This window comes from Mustela erminea, chromosome 9, assembly GCF_009829155.1.
Source record: "Mustela erminea isolate mMusErm1 chromosome 9, mMusErm1.Pri, whole genome shotgun sequence".
Lineage (NCBI taxonomy): Eukaryota > Metazoa > Chordata > Mammalia > Carnivora > Mustelidae > Mustela > Mustela erminea.
In genome coordinates this window covers 112,881,383-112,900,837 of record NC_045622.1, presented here as the reverse complement: position 1 = coordinate 112,900,837, position 19,455 = coordinate 112,881,383, and the positions used below count along the sequence as shown (strand labels likewise).

General features: G+C 54.7%; 1 protein-coding gene across 1 annotated transcript in view; it reads left to right on the top strand.

Annotated features, from left to right (window-relative positions):
- The first annotated feature begins 16,654 nt into the window (after positions 1–16,654).
- The window catches only part of LOC116599991 (CLK4-associating serine/arginine rich protein-like), a 42,451-nt gene continuing 39,650 nt past the window's right edge, over positions 16,655–19,455 (top strand). The window contains exons 1-2 of the mRNA XM_032359924.1: positions 16,655–16,992; positions 17,113–17,313. Of these exons, the coding sequence (XP_032215815.1) occupies positions 16,655–16,992; positions 17,113–17,313 (539 nt within the window). The remainder of the gene's footprint in view (positions 16,993–17,112; positions 17,314–19,455) is intronic.

Below are 19,455 nucleotides of genomic sequence, written 5' to 3'. Positions count from 1 at the left end.
AACATATACTATCATATCATCTGCGAAGAGTGATAGTTTGACTTCTTCTTTGCCGATTTGGATGCCTTTAATTTCTTTTTGTTGTCTGATTGCTGAGGCTAGGACTTCTAGTACTATGTTGAATAGCAGTGGTGATAGTGGACATCCCTACCATGTTCTGACCTTAGTGGAAAAGCTTTCAGTTTTTCCCCATTGAGGATGATAGTCACTGTGGGTTTTTCATAGATGGCTTTGATGATATTGAGGTATGTACCCTTTATCCCTACACTGTGAAGAGTTTTGATCAGGAAGGGATGCTATACTTTGTCAAATACTTTTTCCAGCGTCTATTGAGAGTATCATATGGTTCTTGTCCTTTCTTTTATTGATGTGTTGTATCACATTGATTGATTTGCAGATGTTGAACCAACCTTGCATCCCTGGAATAAATCCCACTTGGCTGTGGTGACTAATCCTTTTAATGTACTGTTGGATCCTATTGGCTAGTATTTTGGTGAGAATTTTTGCATCTGTGTTCATCAAGGATATTGGTCTGTAATTCTCTTTTCTGATGGGATCCTTGTCTGGTTTTGGGATCAAGGTGATGCTGGCCTCATGAAATTAGTTTGGAAGTTTTCCTTCATTTCTATATTTTGGAACCATTTCAGGAGAATAGGAATTAATTCTTCTTTAAATGTCTGGTAGAATTCCCCTGGGAAGCCGTCTGCCCTGGGCTTTTGTTTGTTTGGAGATTTTTGGTGACTGTTTCAATCTCCTTACAGGTTATAGATCTGTTCAGGTTTCCTATTTCTTCCTGGTTCAGTTGTGGTAGTTTATATGTTTCTAGGAATGCATCCATTTCTTCCAGATTGTCAAATTTGTTGGCGTAGAGTTGCTCATAGTATGTTCTTACAATTGTTTGTATTTCTTTGGTGTTGGTTGTGATCTCTCCTCTTTCATTCATGATTTTACTTATTTGGGTCCTTTCTCTCTTCTTTTTGGTAAGTCTGGCCAGGGGTTTATCAATCTTATTAATTCTTTCAAAGAACCAGCTCCTAGTTTTGTTTTATTTGTTCTACTGTTCTTTTGGTTTTAATTTCACTGATTTCTGCTCTGATCTTTATTATTTCTCTTCTCTTCTCCTGCTGGGTTTAGGCTTTCTTTGTTGTTCTTTCTGCAGCTCCTTTAGGTGTAGGGTTAGGTTGTGTATTTGAGACCTTTCTTGTTTCTTGAGAAAGGCTTGTATTGCTATATACATTCCTTGCAGGACTGCTTTTGCTGTGTCCCAAAGATTTTGAACAGTTATGTTTTCATTTTCATTTGTTTCCATAAATTTTTAAAAATTCTTCTTTAATTTCCTGGTTGACCCATTCATTCTTTAGAAGGATGCTGCTTAATCTCCATGTATCTGGGCTCTTTCCAAATTTCCTCCTGTGATTGAGTTCTAGCTTCAGAGCATTGTGGCCTGAAAATATGCAGGGAATGATCCCAGTCTTTTGATACTGGTTGATACCTGATTTATGACCCAGGATGTGATCTGTTCTGGAGAATGCTCCATGTGCACTAGAGAAGAATGTGTATTCTGTTGCTTTGGGATGGAATGTTCTGAATATATCTGTGATGGCCATCTGGTCCAGTGTGTCATTTAAGCCTTTATTTCCTTGTTGATCTTTTGCTTGGATGATCTGTCCATTTCAGTGAGGGGAGTGTTAAAGTCCCCTACTATTATTGTATTATTGTTGATGTGTTTCTTTGATTTTGTTATTAATTGATTTATATAGTTGCCTGCTCCCATGTTAGGGGTATAGATATTTAAAATTGTTAGATCTTCTTATTGGACAGACCATTTGAGTAGGATATAGTGTCCTTCCTCATCTCTTATTATAGTGTTTGGCTTAAAATCTAATTGATCTGATATAAGGATTGCCACTCCTGCTTTCTTCTGTTGTCCATTAGCATGGTAAATAGTTTTCCACCCCCTCACTTCAAATCTGGAGGTGTCTTCGGGTCTAAAATGAGTTTTTTGTAGGAAGCATATTAATGGGTTTTGTTTTTTTATCCATTCTGATACCCTGTGTCTTTTGATTGGGGGCATTTAGCCCATTTACATTCAGGGTAACTATTGAGAGATATGAATTTAGTGCCATTGTATTGCCTGTAAGGGGACTGTTACTGTATATTGTCTCCTGTCTTTCCTTTCTGATCTACTACTTTTAGGGTCTCTCTTTGCTTAGAGGACCCCTTTCAATATTTCCTGTAGAGCTGGTTTGGTGTTTGCAAATTCTTTCAGTTTTTGTTTGTTCTGGAAACTTTTTTAAAAAATCTCTCCTTCTATTTTCAGTGATAGCCTAGCTGGATATAGTATTCTTGGCTGCATGTTTTTCTCATTTAGTGCTCTGAATATATCATGCCAGTTCTTTCTGGCCTGCCAAGTCTCTGTGGATAAGTCTGCTGCCAATCTAATATTTTTACCATTGTATGTTACAGACTTCTTTTCCCAGGCTGCTTTCAGGATTTTCTCTTTGTTGTTAAGACTTGCAAATTTTACTACTAGGTGACCGGGTGTCTATTCTTATTGATTTTGAGGGGGGTTCTCTGCACCTCCTGGATTTTGATGCTTGTTCCCTTTGCCATATTAGGGAAATTCTCTACAATAATTCTCTCAAATATACCTTCTGCTCCCCTCTCTCTTTCTTCTTCCTCTGGAATCCCAATTATTCTAATGTTGTTTTGTCTTATGGTGTCACTTATCTCTCAAATCCTCCCCTTGTGGTCCAGTAGTTGTTTTTCTCTCTTTTGCTCAGCTTCTTTATTCTCTGTCATTTTTATCTTCTATATCACTAATCCTTTCTTCTGCCTCATTTATCCTAGCAGTAAGAGCCTCCATTTTTGATTGCACCTCATTAATAGCTTTTTTGATTTCAACTTGGTTAGGTTTTAGTTCTTTTATTTCTCCAGAAAGGGCTTTTATCTCTCTGGAGAGGATTTCTCTAATATCTTCCATGCCTTTTTCGAGCCCATATAGAACCTTGAGAATCATCATTCTGAACTCTAGATCTGACATATTAGCAATGCCTGTATTGATTAGGTCCTTAGCCTTTGGTACTGCCTTTTATTTTTTTTTGTGGTGAGTTTTTCTGTCTTGTCATTTTGTCCAGATAAGAATATATGAAGGAGCAAATAAAATACTAAAAGGGTGGCAAAGACCCCAGGAAAATGTGCTTTAACCAAATCAGAAGAGACCGCAAATTGTGGAGGGGAGAAAGGGGATAAAAAGAAGTTCAGAGAAAAAAAATTAAAAAAAAAAACAAATAAAAAATATAAAAAAGAAAAAAAATATATATATATTAGATTTGTGACTAGAACAGGGTCACCACTTAATTTTGGGAGTATTTTGGTCTCTTAGAAGAAACTACTCCCCAAATTTTAAAGAATGAAAAACATATATAAGGGTAAACACAATGAAGGGATGGAATATGCCTATAAAGATGAAAAAAAATTTTTTTTAAACTTTCTAAAAAAGGAGTTGATAAGGAGTTGGTTGGGAGAATAAAAGAAAGTGGTGAGAATTTTCTGGGGCTGGAGATAGAACAAGCCTGGAGCTAGATTTAGGGTATATTTTGATCTATTAGAAGAAGTTGTGTCCCAAATTTTTTAGAAGAAAAAACCCTATGTTTATACAAAAAATAAAGTTAGATACAATGAAAGATAAAATATAAGAATGAAGGCTCAAAAAAGATTATTATTATTATTTTTTAAATGAAAGGTATTGTTAAGATAAACCAGTTAAAAAATGTTAAAAGAGAAAATGGTAAAAGTTTTAAAAATGTAGCAGAAGAAAAAAAATAAAATAAAAAAATTAATTAATTGCAAGACTAAAGAATCATGGGGAGAAAGCCATGAATTCCATGCTTTGGTTTCTCCTCCTCTGGAATTCCGCTGTTCTCCTTGGTCAGTGAACTTGGTCATGGCTGGATTTCTTGCTGATCCTCTGGGGGAGGGGCCTGTGGTAGTGATTCTCAAGTGTCTTTGCCCGCAGCGGAAATGCACGGCCCTTGCCAGGGGTTGGGCTAAGTAATCTCGGGTTTGCTTTCGGGAGCTTTTGTTCCCTGAACGCGTTCCCTAGAGCTCCAGAGGACAGGAATGAAGATGGCAGCCGCCCAATCCCCAGCCCGGGGAGCCAAGAGCCTGGGCCCCACTACTCAGTGTGCCCTTGGAGAGAAGGGCTCAATCACTCCCGTCTCCCTGGCCTCCGGCCGCGCTCCGAGCTCACCCAGCCTGTGACCAAGCGTCTCTGTCTCTGGCACACAGACCCGCCTGGAGTTTCCAAACCCCGCAGACCCCTGCACTCTTCCAGGGGTCTCGCCGGATCTTGTGGGGTCTCTGCTCACAGAGCAGTGGCCTGTGCCATGGATTATAGTTCAAGGTAACCCCGAGCTGAGAGCTCACTCCTTGGCTCCGTCTCTGTAGCCGGCTTCCCTGCTCTAATACCTGCGAGCTCTGTGACACTCAGACACCCCCGATCCTTCTGTGACCCTATGGAACCTGGGGCCATGCTGACCCTGCACGCGGGCTTCACCCTGGCTTAGCCTCTGGAGCAATGTCCCTCCGTGGAGCAGACTTTTAAAAGTCCTGATTTTGTGCTCCGTTGCTCTGCCACTTGCCGGGAGCCGGCCCCTCCCCCCTCGGTCTGTCTTCCCATCGCTTTGGAGTGGCTTCTCCGCAGGTGCTACCTTTCAGAAAGTGGTGGATTTTCTGGTGCTGCTCTTGGATTTGTAGGTGTTCGCAATGGTCTGACAACTCTCTAGCCGGTCTCCCACTACCTGACGTAGTTCCAGCCTGCTACTCCTCTGCCATCTTGACTACTCCCCAGCTTTGGTTTTCTATTTTAACATCCCTTTGGCTATTTTGGGCTTTTCTGGTTCCATACAAATTTTAGGATTGCTTGTTCCAGCTCTGTGAGAAATGCCATTGGTATATTAATAGGGCTTGTTTAAATGCCTATACTACCCACAGCAATCTACCTTTAATGCAGTCCCCACCAAAATACCAGGGGAATCATAATATCTAAATAAGATATCTGGTTGACTTATTGTTGTTTTGAAGTAATATTTTAAAATAATTTTACCCCTACAATTCCATGGCTTTATGTATGTTAACGATGTTCTGGAATCATCACCTCTCCCCCATTTCTGGATTTCTTTCATCACTTCGGAGAAAAACTCTGTCCCCATTAAGCAGTAACTCCCCAATTCCCCCCTCCCTAGCCGTGACAGCTTCTAATCTACTTTGTACCTCCAGGAATTTGCCCATTCTCGCTATTTCATACGCACTAAGTAGGACAGCGTTCATCCTTTAGTGACCAGCTTACTGCACTGGGCGGGTCATGTTCCCGGCTCACTCACGTTGCAGCAGGGCTCAGGGTCCTGTTCTTGTTTATGGATGAGTAACACTCCACATGTGGGCAGACCACATTTGTTACCTGTTTTCTGTCGATGGGCTCTTTGGTGGTTTCCACATTTGGCTGCTGCGCACACTGCCCCTGTGACTCTGGGTGTCAAGTGTCTGTGCTCTGCCCTTGCTTCCTTTGGGGAAACACTGGGGAGCAGAATTGCTGAGTCAGATGGCAATTCTGTGTGTAACAGTCAGAGGAACTGCCCTGCTGTGTGCACAGCGACAGCCCTGTTTTACTTCCTACCAGCTGTGCACGAGGGCTCCGAATCCTCCTCCCTAACGCTTGTCCTAATTCTTTTTTTTAATTGTCACTGCCATTGCAGCTGTAGGTGGCATCTCACTGTGGTTTTGATTTGTATGTCTGTGATGGCTAAGGGTTTCAAACACTTAATGACATTGACGGGTCAGTGGTGTCTTCTTTGGAACCATGCCTGTTCAATCTTTTACCTATTTTTTAATTAGGTTTTTTTTTTTTTTTTTTTGTTCAGTTGTAGGAGTTCTTTAAATATTCTGGATATTAAGCCCTTATCTGATATATGATATGCAAATATTGTCTTCCTTTTTGTGGGTTATCTTTTCACTCTCTTGGTGGTGTGCTTTGACTACATAGATGTTTTCCTCTGCATTTTATAGTGTTAGCTCTTACATTTAAATCTTTGATCCATTTTGAGTTAATTTTTGTATATGGTATGAGGGTGGGGGTCCAGCTTCACTCTTGTCCTCCGCCTGTGGACACCCAGTCATCCCAGAACCATTTGCTGTGACTGACTGGTCTTGGCACTCCCGTTGAAGACCAGGGCCGGGGCGGTATGAGGGGAGGGCGACTTCTGGGCCGCGTGTTCTCTGGCCCTGGTCTATAAGCCAGCATCACACTGTTTTGATTACTGTACTTCATAGTAAGTTTTAAAATCAAGAAGTATGAGTCCTTGAACTTTGTTCTTTTTCAAGATAGCTGGGCTATTGGGCGATGGTAGGGGGTCTCTGGAAATTCCTTATATGTATTAAGATGGATTTTTTTATTTGGCAAAAAAGGTTTTTTTGTTTTGTTTTGTTTTGCTTTGTTTTAAATGAAACATATTTATTTTGTTACGAGAAGTTGACTTATTTGCCAGAGGTAGTATGACTACGGCTATCCTGGTCTGCAGGGCCTTGGGTAGGACCGCATCTCCCCAGGTGTGGCTGAGACGGGCGTCCCCAGAGGTCACGGGCACAGGATTCAGAAGCGTCCTCAGCCGCTGTGGTTTCTAGAGACGCGCTGAAGGGGACTGAGCAGCCGGGACCCCGGCAGGCAGGTGGCAGGCTGCGGTCCAGGGCAAGGGGACGGCGGGGGAGGGGCTCCAGGCGCGGGGCGTCCTCGCCAGCTCCCCGCAGAGCTTGGAGCCCCGAGGCTGACCCGTGAGGCCCAGATCCGGGTGCGAAGGGAGACACGGAGCTTCGGAGCGGCCGGGGGAAGCGGTGCCGCGGACCGCACGGGCCGCCGGCGGCCTCCCGCGAGCTCGCCCCCTTCCTCCGCAGTTCCCGTCCTGCCCAAGGCCCTCGCTTTCTGCGACTCCAGGGGCGCTTCCTTGCGCGCTCGGCCTGCGGCGGGTCCTTGGACGGTTCCCAGGCTGGTCTGCGATGAGGGGGCGCCGCGTCCACGCGCGTCCGCGCCCTGCCCCGCGCCGCCGCGGAGCTGCGGTCCCCGCAGGTGTGTGGACACGCGGTGGACGGCGCCGGGGCGCTGGGATCCGCCGCGCTCTCGCGGGTCCCGCAGGCTCAGCCCCGCCGCGCGCGTCTCTGCTGCGGCCGCTGACTCGGCGCCTCCAGGGCTCTCTCGGGTTCGCGTGCGGCTGCGAGGCCGACTCTCCTGGTGACCAATGAGTTTTGTCCCTCTCGGATGTCTTACGGGGGCTCCCCCGCGTGCGGGTCCTAATCCCTGTTGATTCCCCGGCCCTCTGGGCGGCGGACCCGGAGCCAGCGGGGAGACGCGGCCCCCTTCCCATCCTGGCGCCGTGTGGGGCCGCGGGGACAGCCGCGCTGCTGGCTCGCGGCCCCGGGAAAGGCCACGCTGCCGGCCACGCGTCCTCACACACTGACTTGGCTGACGGTGGTCGCCCGTGAGTGATGCCAGCTCGTGCCCTGGCCCAGAGGGGCGTCCAGCCTTGCTGGGAGCACACCGGTCCCCCGCGCGAGCCTCCCCGACACCCCCTGCCTTCCTGGGCACTGGCTCTGCCATGTCTGTGTCACCTGCCCCGGGGCGCTAGGCCTGACCCGCTGTAGCCCCGCTAACGGTTTCCTAACTTTGAGCGGAAAGTGGATTGGGTCTCACAGGAGCTTCCAGGGCCCTCTTGAAAAGCAGCCTCACTTTTCCCAACAGGGGCTCAGAAGGGCAGGGTCCACCCGAAACTGAATGTCGGGGTGTGGCCTCTGCCGAGGACCGCAGGCTCCTGCTGTCCGCTGTGGTTCCCAGCACCGGCCCGGCGCAGCTGTTTCTCCATGTGGGTCGGAGAACAGCACCTGGGCGCTGTGTGTCTGTTCCGTGCTTTGCTGTGGATTTGAGTGGAAGGGCCTGTCCCAGAGCCCCCAGCTCCCAGAGCTCGTCCCTGCGTAAGCCGCTTCACGGCAAGGAAGGCTCGTGGGTCCCGCCCATGTGCACTTGTTACAGTTTATTAATTTTTAATATTAAACATGAGATTCTTAAAGATTATCATCATCCATCTGTGTGGCACACACGGCCGTGATCACAGCTCTGTAACGTCTCGTGTCGCGGCTTTTTTTCCGTTGCGTAGTAAGAAAACCGCATCCCCAGGCTGTAAAGAAGCACAGGCATTTGCCCCGGCTGCCTGGGGTCCTTCTCGCCGGATGCGCCCCGCGTCCCCCCCATCACACAGAGGAGCATCCGACCTGCAATTTCAGGTGGTTCCTAATCCATCCTCTTCTAGATAACTTTGTGTGAACCAACCTTACCCACAAAATCTGTGAGCATCCAGCCCTTTCTCCGGATAAACTCTGAGAAGCTTGTGCACTAAATACAAGTGTGCCCAGGCACGGAGCCAGTGCGCCCTGGTCTCCACCACCGGGTGCACCACAGCTGTAAGAATGAGGCCTGATCTTGGAGGATTGGTTTATGAGGAAGCAAAGTTCACGGTCAGATTTACCAGACCCAGCGTCAGGAGGAGCTGGTGTCAGGGGAGATGCCCGGGGAGGGGGGAAGTTTGGGTGCTGGATCTGGGCAGCCCGGCTCTAGGGATCAGCACCAGCCAAGGTGGGGAGGAGGGCTGAGCAGGAAGAGGTGGGGAAGGGGGCCTGGCTGGGACAGACTGGGACCTAGTCAGTGCGCGAGAGGTGGGTTTTCTGAGGCTCAGTGACCAAGGAGCCTGCGGACAGCAAAGTCAAGTTGGCAAGGAGGACGTTTCTCTTTGGTCAAATCTGGTCCATGGATGGATCAGAGTATGAGGGAGACCCCCTTCTCCCTAGGGAAACGTGGGTCAGGATGTCTGGTCCTGAAGATTCAGTCCGCGTCATTCCTGAAGGGGACGGACACAGAACGGTGTGTTGGGCTCTGGGATGAGTCATCACGTGCGGTCAGAAGCCAGGAGCCCCTCTGAGCCTGTGCTCATATCTCAGATTTTGCACTGACAGCAGATGGGGACACAGCAGCTGGACTGGGAGCAGCAGGGTTTGCAGCAGCTGGACTGGCAGCAGCAGGGCTTGCAGCAGCTGGACTGGGAGCAGCAGGGGACACAGCAGCTGGACTGGGAGCAGCAGGGCTTGCAGCAGCTGGACTGGGAGCAGCAGGGCTTGCAGCAGCTGGACTGGGAGCAGCAGGGTTTGCAGCAGCTGGACTGGGAGCAGCAGGGTTTGCAGCAGCTGGACTGGGAGCAGCCACAGGAGCCACAGCCCCCCTTGCAGCCCCCACACGAGCCACAGCACCCCTTGGAGCCCCCACAGGAGCCACAGCTGGAGCAGGAACAGGCTGGCACACAGCAGCACACGGGCTTGCAGCAGCAGACAGGGACACAGCAGCCGGAGCAACAGCCCCCACAGCCGGAGCCACAGCTCCCACAGCCGGAGCCGCAGCCCCCACAGCCGGAGCCACAGCCCCCACAGCTGGAGCCACAGCCCCCACAGCTGGAGCCACAGCCCCCGGAACAGCCACAGCAGCCCATGGTTCTGGTGGGTTGAGGGTGGATCAGGTCAGAGGAGCAGGTGCAGAGGACAGTGCTCAGGTGTGGGGCCTCCTGGGCTGGGAGCCCTTTATACACCTGCCCAGGGTCAGGTGAGGTGCTGGACACACGGTCACTTCCTGGTTCCTGTTGTGCCATTCCTGCCGACTGGTGACTTTCTCCCTGTGCCTCTCACTGGCTCTGGCTGCACCACGTTCTAAATGTGGTGTCTTCCGCTCTCCGTGGCCCCTATAATTAGAAACCGAGCTCTGGCCTGTTCTGCTTCTTGGCATTCCTAGGAGCTGGTCACCTGTCTTTCATGCTGACCATGAGTGGGCCTCGAGGGGAGAGGAGCCTCCATGGCCCCCATGGCCCCGTCCCCATGGGCCTGGCTTCTCAGCGACCCTTCGGGGAGGGGCCCGTGGCCTGCAGTCAGGGCTCATTGATTTACTGCCCAGAATCCGGCTCCTTCCAGCAGATTTAGACTGCTAATTTCCAATTAATTTTTAGACTAATTTTATTATTTAGTATACTAAAATTAATTTTTTTAGTCGAAGCAACAAATGCATGATTTAAAAATTTTTATTATTCTCTTAAGGACTTGGTGTTCCCGCCCGGCCCTCCGTCCCTACAGGGCTGTCTGCACTACCCTAAGGCCGTAGGGGCTCCTGCGGTCTGGCGGCGGGGGGGGGAGGGGGGGTGCCTGGAAGCGGGGTCTGCCAGGCTGGGGCGGCCCCCGGTGCTCTGCTTCACCCAGCGTCTGCCGGCTTCTACCCTGGGCGCTCCACCTGCCCGGTGAGGCCTGGGTCCTGGGTCCCTCATCCCTCACCAGCCTGCTGTCACCATGGGACCCTCGTGTGCTTGCCGGTCTGTCAGTTTTCTGCCCTACATATTTCCCGCGTGGCCCGTCCCACTCACGACAGACCCCGTGTCCTCGGGCTGCGAGACCAGACCTGCCTGATCCCCTCTGGGACCTTGGGTTCTCTCACGGCCCCTCTGGCTCCCGAGTCTCCAGCTCCCGCCTGGCGCCCCGCCCGCAGCCCAGCTCGCGCCCGGGGCTTCCGCCCTGTCTGACCCTCGATGTCCTCACCTCCGTCCAACCTTTGCTCAAGTGACACGGTCTCAGCAGGGTCTTAACTCCGGAAATGTCGCCGTTCCTCAGCTCACCCCGCTCGGCCTGGCCCTTTCCTTCCTTCCTGGCCCACCCGCCCCGTTCCCGAACCTTCTGTTCCGCCTGCCGCCCTTTCTCGCCGTTGGGCCTCCCCGCGCCCCCCGCCCCGCAGGGGAGCTCAGTGAAAGCACGGACCTTCTATCCTCCTGTCTTCCCCATACCTTGAAGAGCCCCTGAGACGTAACAGGTGCCCCACAAACTTGCTGAACGGACTCGTGGGTTTTCCCGGGGATTCAGGACAGAAGCAGAGGAGCGCTCGCCCGGCATCTGCTTTTGAATCCACTGTGCTTCCGTGAAGCGTGCCGGCCCCACGGGAAACCCGCGAGCCCACAGACCAGGACGCTCCGCAAAGGGAGCCCTGCGCAGCCCCCACTGCTTGCGTCTGGTGCCGAGCGGCCCCCACCCGAACCCGGAGCCCACAGCCCCTCCGCAAACGGCAAGCCCTCCCCTCAAAGACCCGCTGTGCTGACCTGTGCCCCCACTGACGAACGTTGATGTCTGTGGAGTTCTAGGCCACGTGTTCGCCGACCCCACTCTGCGTGTGTTTATGGTGTCCCCGAGCCCTTTTCTTCTAACCACTTAGCAGCACCCCCTCGAAGGGATGGACGCCTCCGCTCGTGTGTCCCATCTGCTGTGGGCGCACACGTGGGTCCGGCTTTGGGCCACTGTGCACGGCGTCTTGGGGACATCCCTGCACGGGACCCATGAGGCTTGAGGCTCGGTTCCACTGTGGGGGCACCCAGGGCAGAGTCGCTACCTCGCAGGACAGCGTCCCACATTGGCGGGTGGCACCCAGTGCGGCAGGGCCCGTGGCAGCTCCCACGGCTATCCGCTGCATCCGGGGGCTCTGGCCGCTCACGTCCCTGCCTGCGTGCGCTCTGGCCGGGCTTTCGCTCGCCGGCTCCCGCCCGGTGTGCGTGGACAGCATGGTTGGGTTTTACTTGGCATTTCTCATGAGGCGGGGAACTGGACGGGGGGTCCTTGTCTGAACAGTGTGTGCTCTGGTCTCCTCCCGTTTCTCTGTCCTGTGTCCATCGCTCATCATTACCGTCATTCCGCGGGAGCTGTACTCCCTCTGGAGCACCGGCCCGGGAGCGGCCGGGCACAGACCTGGGTCCGGCGCTGGGTGTCCTGTCTCCTTCTCGGGCCGGGCGGGTGCGGTGCGGCCCAGCAGCCCCATGCTCGCCCGTGGCCGCCGTCCCTTCCCTGTGGAGAAATCCTGGCCCAATGCTGTATTTGCAAGTTGCTTATCTGCCTATCCTTTGTTGTCGACAGACGTGTCTGTGGCTTTATTTCTACGGGTGTTGCTTGTAGCAGGGTTTAAGAAAGTTTGTTTAGGGACTTCTGAGTGGCTCAGTGGTTAAGCATCTGCCTTCAGCTCAGGTCAGGATCCCAAGGTCCCAGGATCGAGCCCGCATGGGGCTCCCTGCTCGGCGGAGAGCCCGCTTCCCCTCTGCCGCTCTCCTCCTACTCATGTTCTTTTCTGCTCTGTGCTCTCTCTCTTACACAAATAAGTAAAAAAAACTTAAATGTTTTTTGTTTCATTTTAAAAAACTAGCCTGTCCACACTTGTCCTTTAGCTGGACATTCAGGGCGCCCACATCTCCTGCGTCACTATTCAGGCTTAAACGCCCCATTTCACGCCTCGAGTTCCGTGGGGTCCGTCCTCTCTCTCCACGGACAGAAAACCCGATTTTTACCCTTGCTGCTCCTGTGGGGTGTCGACCTCATTGTACTCTTCTTTCCAGGCTTACCCTGGATCTGAAAATGCACTTTTCTGACGCATACAAATCACATCAGCTGTATTTTCTGGTTCCGCACGGCAGAGCACGCAGGGCCCCTGGCCACGCTCCTCACCCCACGTTTCCCACATCGTGGCTCCTAATTCTGTGTAGAACGTAAGCCCCGCAGTCTGTGGGGCCCGGAGCGCTTTGGTGTTATCCTTTCCTCCCAGCGCTCCCCCCTCTGGCAGGATGCTGGCCTGCACCGTGGTGGGGGCACCAGGCTTCCCTTCCAGCCTGTCCCGGGTCCGCAGGGCGTTTCTGCTGGTGTGACCCTCGGGAGGCTCAGGATCGAGCCTCTCGGAGTTCGGGACAACAGGAGCGTCCGCTGGGCTTTCAGTGCCGCGATGGCACGTGCTGACGAATTTGGGGGAAATCATGGTCTTCAGTGCAGCGCGTGGATACAAGGCTGCTTTCTGCTCATCAAACCCTCTTTAATTTCTCCCAGAGACGTTTCGTGATTTTCATTTTAGAAGTTTTGTGCAATGTTTTGCATGTCTTACATTTCTAGGTATATGATTTTGGGGACATGGATTATAAATGCTGCAGGTTTTTAATGTACTCCCCCCGCCCCGTTATGACTGACTTAAGTTCAGTAGAGTCAACAGAGAGCCTGTTACAGCTTCGGGAGTAGAGGTCGGTGATTCCTCAGTCGTGAGTAACCCCCAGTGCGCACTGCATCGCGTGCCCTCTGCATCGCGTGCCCTCCTCAAAGCCCCCCCCAGCCCCCCAGCCCCCATCCCCACCCCCTCCAACCCTCCGTTGGTTTCCGAGACTTATGGGTCCCTTACGGGTTGTCTCACTCTCTGATTTCGCCTTGTTTTCCTTGCCCCTCCCTTCCCCCGTGACCCTCTGTTTTGTTTCTTACATTACACATTTGAGTAAAATCAGTCGGTTGTTGTCTTTCCCCAGTGACTGATTTCACTGAGCATTATATCCTCCGGTTCCATCCACGTCGTCGCAAACGGCAGGATTTCCTCCTTTTTGACGGCTGAGTAATATTCCATTGTGCCTATGGACCACGTCTTCGTATCTGTTCACCCGTCGGTGGACCTCTGGCTCTTTCCATACTTTGGCCGTTGTGGACGTTGCTGCTATAAACATTTGGGTGCACGTGCCCTTCCTTTTCGCTACATTTGTATCCTTTGGGTGAGTCCCCAGCGCGCAACCGCTGGGGCGGGGGCGGCTCCGTGTCCCCTCCCCGAGGCCCCTCCCCGCCGCGTCCCCGCGCGGCTGCCCCAGCTCACGTCCGGCCCACAGGGACGAGGCTCCCCTTCGTCCGCATCCTCGCCGACGCCTGGCGTTTCCCGACTCGCTCGGCCGTTCTGACAGGCGCCACGGGGAATCTCGTTGCGGTTTTGATGTGTTTTCCCTGATGCCCTGGGATGGGGAGCATTTTGTCACGTGCCCGCGGCCGTCTGGGTGACGCGCTCTGCTAAGTGTTGTTGGCGTATAAGGGAAATCAATTTTATGTTGACCTTTCACCCGGTGCTGGTGCTAATCTACTTCCTGGTTTTGAATTTCCTTTTGTGTCTGGGCACTTATTTCCTGTCCCTTCCTTGACACACACAGCCTGCCTTCACGCTTGGCGCTTTGCTCCTGTCCCGGGGCCCGAGGGTGCATCAGCCCCACTGCGTCCTGCTGGCTCCCTCGGACCGAGTGTAGACCCTGAGCCGCCGTCTCCCTCATCCGTCACCGTCTCTGCTGGGGCTGCCAGAGCAGAGCGCCGCGCCGGGGCTTCAAGAACAGACATTCACCCCTCACCACCCCGGAGGCCGGACGCCCCAGAGGAAGCTTGGTTTCAGGTGAGGCCTCTCTTCCCGACTTGCCGCCGGCCCCTGGCCCGCTGTGTCCGCACACGGCTTTCCCTTGTGCACAGAGCGGGGGAGATCTGGTGTCTCCTCCTGTTCCATAAGGACCCCAGTCCTATTAGGTCTGGGGCTTGCCCTTATGGCCTCACTCAACTGTAGTGACCTCCGCAGACAGGCTGCCCCTTCACAGTCCCCTCCGCAGATGCACCGTCCCTCACACGGGGCGCTGGGCTTCAGTGCATGAAAGTTTGGGAACATGACTCCGTCTGTGACGAGCCCTCACCGTATGTTCCCGGGCCTGGGCTCTCTGTTCCTTCCCGCACATCCGTGTTTTTATGGGATTGTTTTTCTCCCGCCTGAGAGCTTCTTTCTGCATTTCTTAAAGTGAGAGTTCGCTGGTATGAAATGTCGTGGCTGGGTTCGCTCCGGGGGGCCGTGCAGGGACGTGGGTATGAGTGGCTCGGCCCGCTGCCATCTCCGAGGGACAGGCGTGCGGTCAGAGGGACGGCTGAGGCAACCCGTGTCTGCCCTTGGGTCAAGGGACCCCTGGCCAAGCGCCGGCCCTCTGGGGACTCTGTGGGCGTCGCGGGACCGAGTCAAACAGGCACGAGCTTCGGGGTCTTGGCACTCCAGGAGGAAACCTGGTGTAGCTCAGAGAAGGGGACGCACACCCCGTACTTACATTTCATTCTGGGTGCCAGAGCCACGGGGACCCCAAGACGCCAAGACTGGGCTTCCTCCCAGGTAACAGACAGTTCTGCACCTGGGTTGGCTCCCGGGGCTGCCGTAACGCACAGCTACCTCGCCGGTCCTGGGTCGGAGTCCACGGCGGGCCTCCTCACGTGAGCATTGAGGCATTGGAGGGCCATGTTTATTTGTGGACACGCCGGGGAGCAGCTTCCCCTTGCCTTTTCTGGCTTCTGGCAGCCGCCGGCTTTCCTTGGTCATGACCGCTGCCTCGTCTCCCGAGCCAGCAGTGGCCAGGGGAGCCCTCACGCTGCCTCAGCTGCTGCCCCCGCCCCATTTCAGGACCCCATAGTGGGTAACCCAGGACGATCTCTCTGGGGCCAGCTGACGAGGACCGTGCGGCCCCCTTTGCCGCGGAGCAGGTGCACCAGGCGCACGGATGAGGACAGGACGTCTCTGGGGAGGCGCCGTCCCGCTACCGCAGTGCGGGTGCTTCGGAAGACCGGCGGCCGCCACATCCAGATCCAGGCCCTGCACTTTGACAAGCACCAGGCCCATCGATCGGGGGATATTGTGAATGTCACCTTATGAGGTCCCAGAAGTCCTGTCACTCCGGCCTTGTTTTCTGTCCAAACATCATGAGAAGGCAAAGGCAGGTGGGCTGAGCCTGATCCGGTCTGCAGCCAGAGCTGCAAGGGAGCCTGGACAGTGCTTCCCAGCCTCCGCTGGGCCGGGGCAGCAGGACGGAGAGGCTGCCGGCCCCAACACTCCAAGGTCACTGCCACAGGAGGGGGGTCCCACAGCTGGACGGTCACCGGTGTAAGACTCCAGCCCCGTGTCCTGACCTGGAGCCTGGACCTCTGTGCCCCCTCACCAAGCCTGAGATGCCCCATGCCAAAACCTCGGTGGAGGACCCTCCGGGCGGTGGAGGACACTTGGAGAACCTGCCGATTCCCCAAGCTGATTGCCAGGGGCCTTCCTTGTTCATCTGTGCGCAGTGAGGAGACCACAGTGAAAGAGTCACACCGAATGAAACGAAGCTGTTCCGTGGTGAATGATGACTTTATTGAAAGGGGATTTTGGTGTATTTTAACAGACAAATACGGCAACATGTTGGGAAGGAAGGAGCCTTTCTGGACTGTACATTGTCCGTGGGAGGAGGCAGCTCAGACGTGATGAGACCGTGCCTCTCCGGAGTGCGGGGCCCGTGGGGGACGTTGCTGACCCATCACTGGTAAAGCCTGAGCATGGGGTCAGCGCCTGGAAGGGGCCCCTTGCCTCTTGTGGGACTGTGGGTCAGCATTAGAATATGGCCTTCCTCTGGGTAAGACTCTCTCGGGGGACAGCAGAGAGAGCCATGGCCCATCACGCGGAACGGAGCTTCCGGTGCTGGAGACGGGGACGCGGAGGAAGGAGGGTGAGAGGGCGACAGCTTCCGGGGCCGGGTGGGGCCGCGGCCTCGCCGCACGCTGCGGCTGGGGGAGGTTAGCGGGAGCCTGGGTGGGCTGTGCCATCAGATCTTGCACTGGCAGCAGACAGGGACGCAGCAGCTGGACTGGGAGCAGCAGGGCTTGCAGCAGCTGGACTGGCAGCAGCAGGGCTTGCAGCAGCTGGACTGGCAGCAGGATGACCCACAGCCTGAAGAGCAGCAACAGGGTTTGCAGCAGCTGGACTGGGAGCAGCAGGGGACACAGCAGCTGGACTGGGAGCAGCAGGGTTTGCAGCAGCTGGACTGGGAGCAGCAGGGGACACAGCAGCTGGACTGGGAGCAGCAGGGCTTGCAGCAGCTGGACTGGGAGCAGCAGGGTTTGCAGCAGCTGGACTGGCAGCAGGATGACCCACAGCCTGAAGAGCAACAGGGTTTGCAACAGCTGGACTGGGAGCAGCCACAGGAGCCACAGCCCCCCTTGGAGCCCCCACAAGAGCCACAACCCCCCTTGCCGCCCCCACAGGAGCCACAGCCCACCTTGCAACCCCCACAAGAGCCACAGCCCCCCTTGCAACCCCCACAAGAGCCACAGCCCCCCTTGCAGCCCCCACAAGAGCCACAACCCCCCTTGCAACCCCCACACGAGCCACAACCGCCCTTGGAGCCCCCGCAGGAACCACAGCTGGAGCAGGAACAGGCTGGCACACAGCAGCACACGGGCTTGCAGCAGCAGACGGGGACACAGCAGCTGGAGCCACAGCCCCCACAGCCGGAGCCACAGCCCCCACAGCCGGAGCCGCAGCCCCCACAGCTGGAGCCACAGCCCCCGGAACAACCACAGCAGCCCATGGTTCTGGTGGGTTGAGGGTGGATCAGGTCAGAGGAGCAGGTGCGGAGGACAGGTGTTCAGGTGTGGGGCCTCCTGGGCCGGGGCCCTTTATACACCTGCCCAGGGTCAGCTGAGATGCTGGACACATGGTCACTTCCTTGTTGTCACTGCCTCCCCTGGCCCTTTGTTCCTTGTGTTTCCTCCTTCCCAGAAGCCGCGTGCTCTCACCCGCCGTGGTGGTGTTCTGCTCATTCTGTCCCGTCTTGGGCAGAGGTTTGTTTTTCTGCTCAAGATGCCTGAACATTTTTCCAACGTTGTTTGGCAGTGTCCCAGGATCACGAGAGTGTGCCCCACAGCGACCCCCTCTTCCCAGTCGGGCCTGGGTTGCAGCCCCCTCCCCCTCCCTCTGTCCCCGGTGGGACCTCAGATAAGGCCTGGGGGCCCTGTGTGGAGTTCTCCCCAAAGCTGGGGTGTGCTGGGAGAGCTGGGCTCTGAGCTGCGGCGGACGTGGAGGACAGCCGGAGAGAGAAGCCCCGCGGCTTGTGGAGAGGAGATGGGCAGGCTGCCTGCGCGCCCGGGCAGTGCAGGGGGCCAGTGCTCCCGCATTCTGCGGGAGACCGCATGGCCACGGGCCAGGATCGGTTGCTGGGTGGCACCCAGTGACCTCAGACTGGCAGGCGGGGGCTGTGGCCCAGGCTGGCCCACCTGAGAAGGGTGAATGCTTAGCAGCAGGCTAACAGAGACCAGTCCTGGACGTGGCGAGCTGCCACGTGGCCGCACTGAAGCTGTCAGCCCCCTGCGGACGCCACGCCGGGTCGGTGGCGGGAGGTGAAGGCTTTGTCTTGTTCCCTGTGCGCCCGGCGGGTGGGGCTGCTCCTGGGAGGGGACTCCTGGGTGTGTGTCTGGGGGTTTGGCCAAGAGAATATTCTTTTGGGGGGGCAGAGAGAGAGTGCAGGGGTGGAGGGTCAGAGGGAGAGGGGGAGAGAGAACCCCAAGCAGGCTTTACGCTCAGCACAGAGCCTGACACGGACTCTACCTCCTGACCCTGAGATCACGACCCGAGGCAAAAGCAGGAGTCAGATGCTCAACGAGCTGAGCCCCCCAGGCTCCCCTCCACAGGAGCCTTGGAGGTGAGGCCGGTAAACAGCATTCGGGAAGGCGTGCGTGTCGGGAGGAGCGGTGCCAAGGCCACGAGCAGGGAAAGCGCTCGGGGTGCGTGTGGGCTGGCGGCACCGCTTTAGGCTCCATAGGTGGGGAGCGGAGACCGTGTGGGTGGGAGCGGGGCAGGTGGGGGCGGTGGGGGGTCTCTCTAGGTGAACCTCACCATGAGGTCTCCGTTCTGTGCGGAGGCCGGTCTCCCTCCTTCTGCTCTGCTGCGCTTATCGTGGGCCCGGCTGGGGAGGCCGTGGGGGAGGCCCCCCGCCTCCGACATACGGAAAAGCAGGGAAGAAAGGAAACAGAATAAAACCTTGAGTCTCTGCTCCAGGTCCCCCGAGCCCCCAGACTCGCGCGGGGTCTTGGGTTTACACGCAGGAGCCTCTGTCAGGCATCGGCCTCTGGCCGGACCCCGCCCAGTCACCAAGCGCGCCAGCAGAGACCCGGAGAGCGCGCCGTGTTCCTCCGTCCCGCGAGCAGTTCACGGGCAGAGGAGGCTGTCCCTTGAATGTTTCATACAGTTGTTCTGAGGTATCCAGGCTTGCTATGGTTTCTGGGCGGCACACGATCTAGAGTGCTAGGATTTTACTTACCGGACTTTTATTTGTTTAATTGGATTTTTTAAGAACAGTGTTTATCCTGGGGGATTTGGGGATTCCTTGTCCAAAGGCTTTAGGGGGAAGGTGCACATCCGGGGGCCCCCGGGACGCGGTGCCCTGTCGTCCTCCTGAGCTTTCCCAGGCGGGCCGTAGGGGACATGTCCCGCAGAATGTTCTGGCTGATGGAGCGCCGGCCTCATCTGAAGCCTAAACTCTTGACTTTAAGAAGACCTGTGTGCTTCCTCTGATTTCGGAGGAAGGGTGTGTATTTATTGTAGTTTAATAACAATAATAATAATGGACGTCATAACAGACCAGACATTTAAAGAAGCTGGCAAAGACCACACAGTCCAGTCTAGGAAAGTAACGTGATTTCATTGAACTGATGGCCCGAGCGCCCCTCCGGACCCCAGGC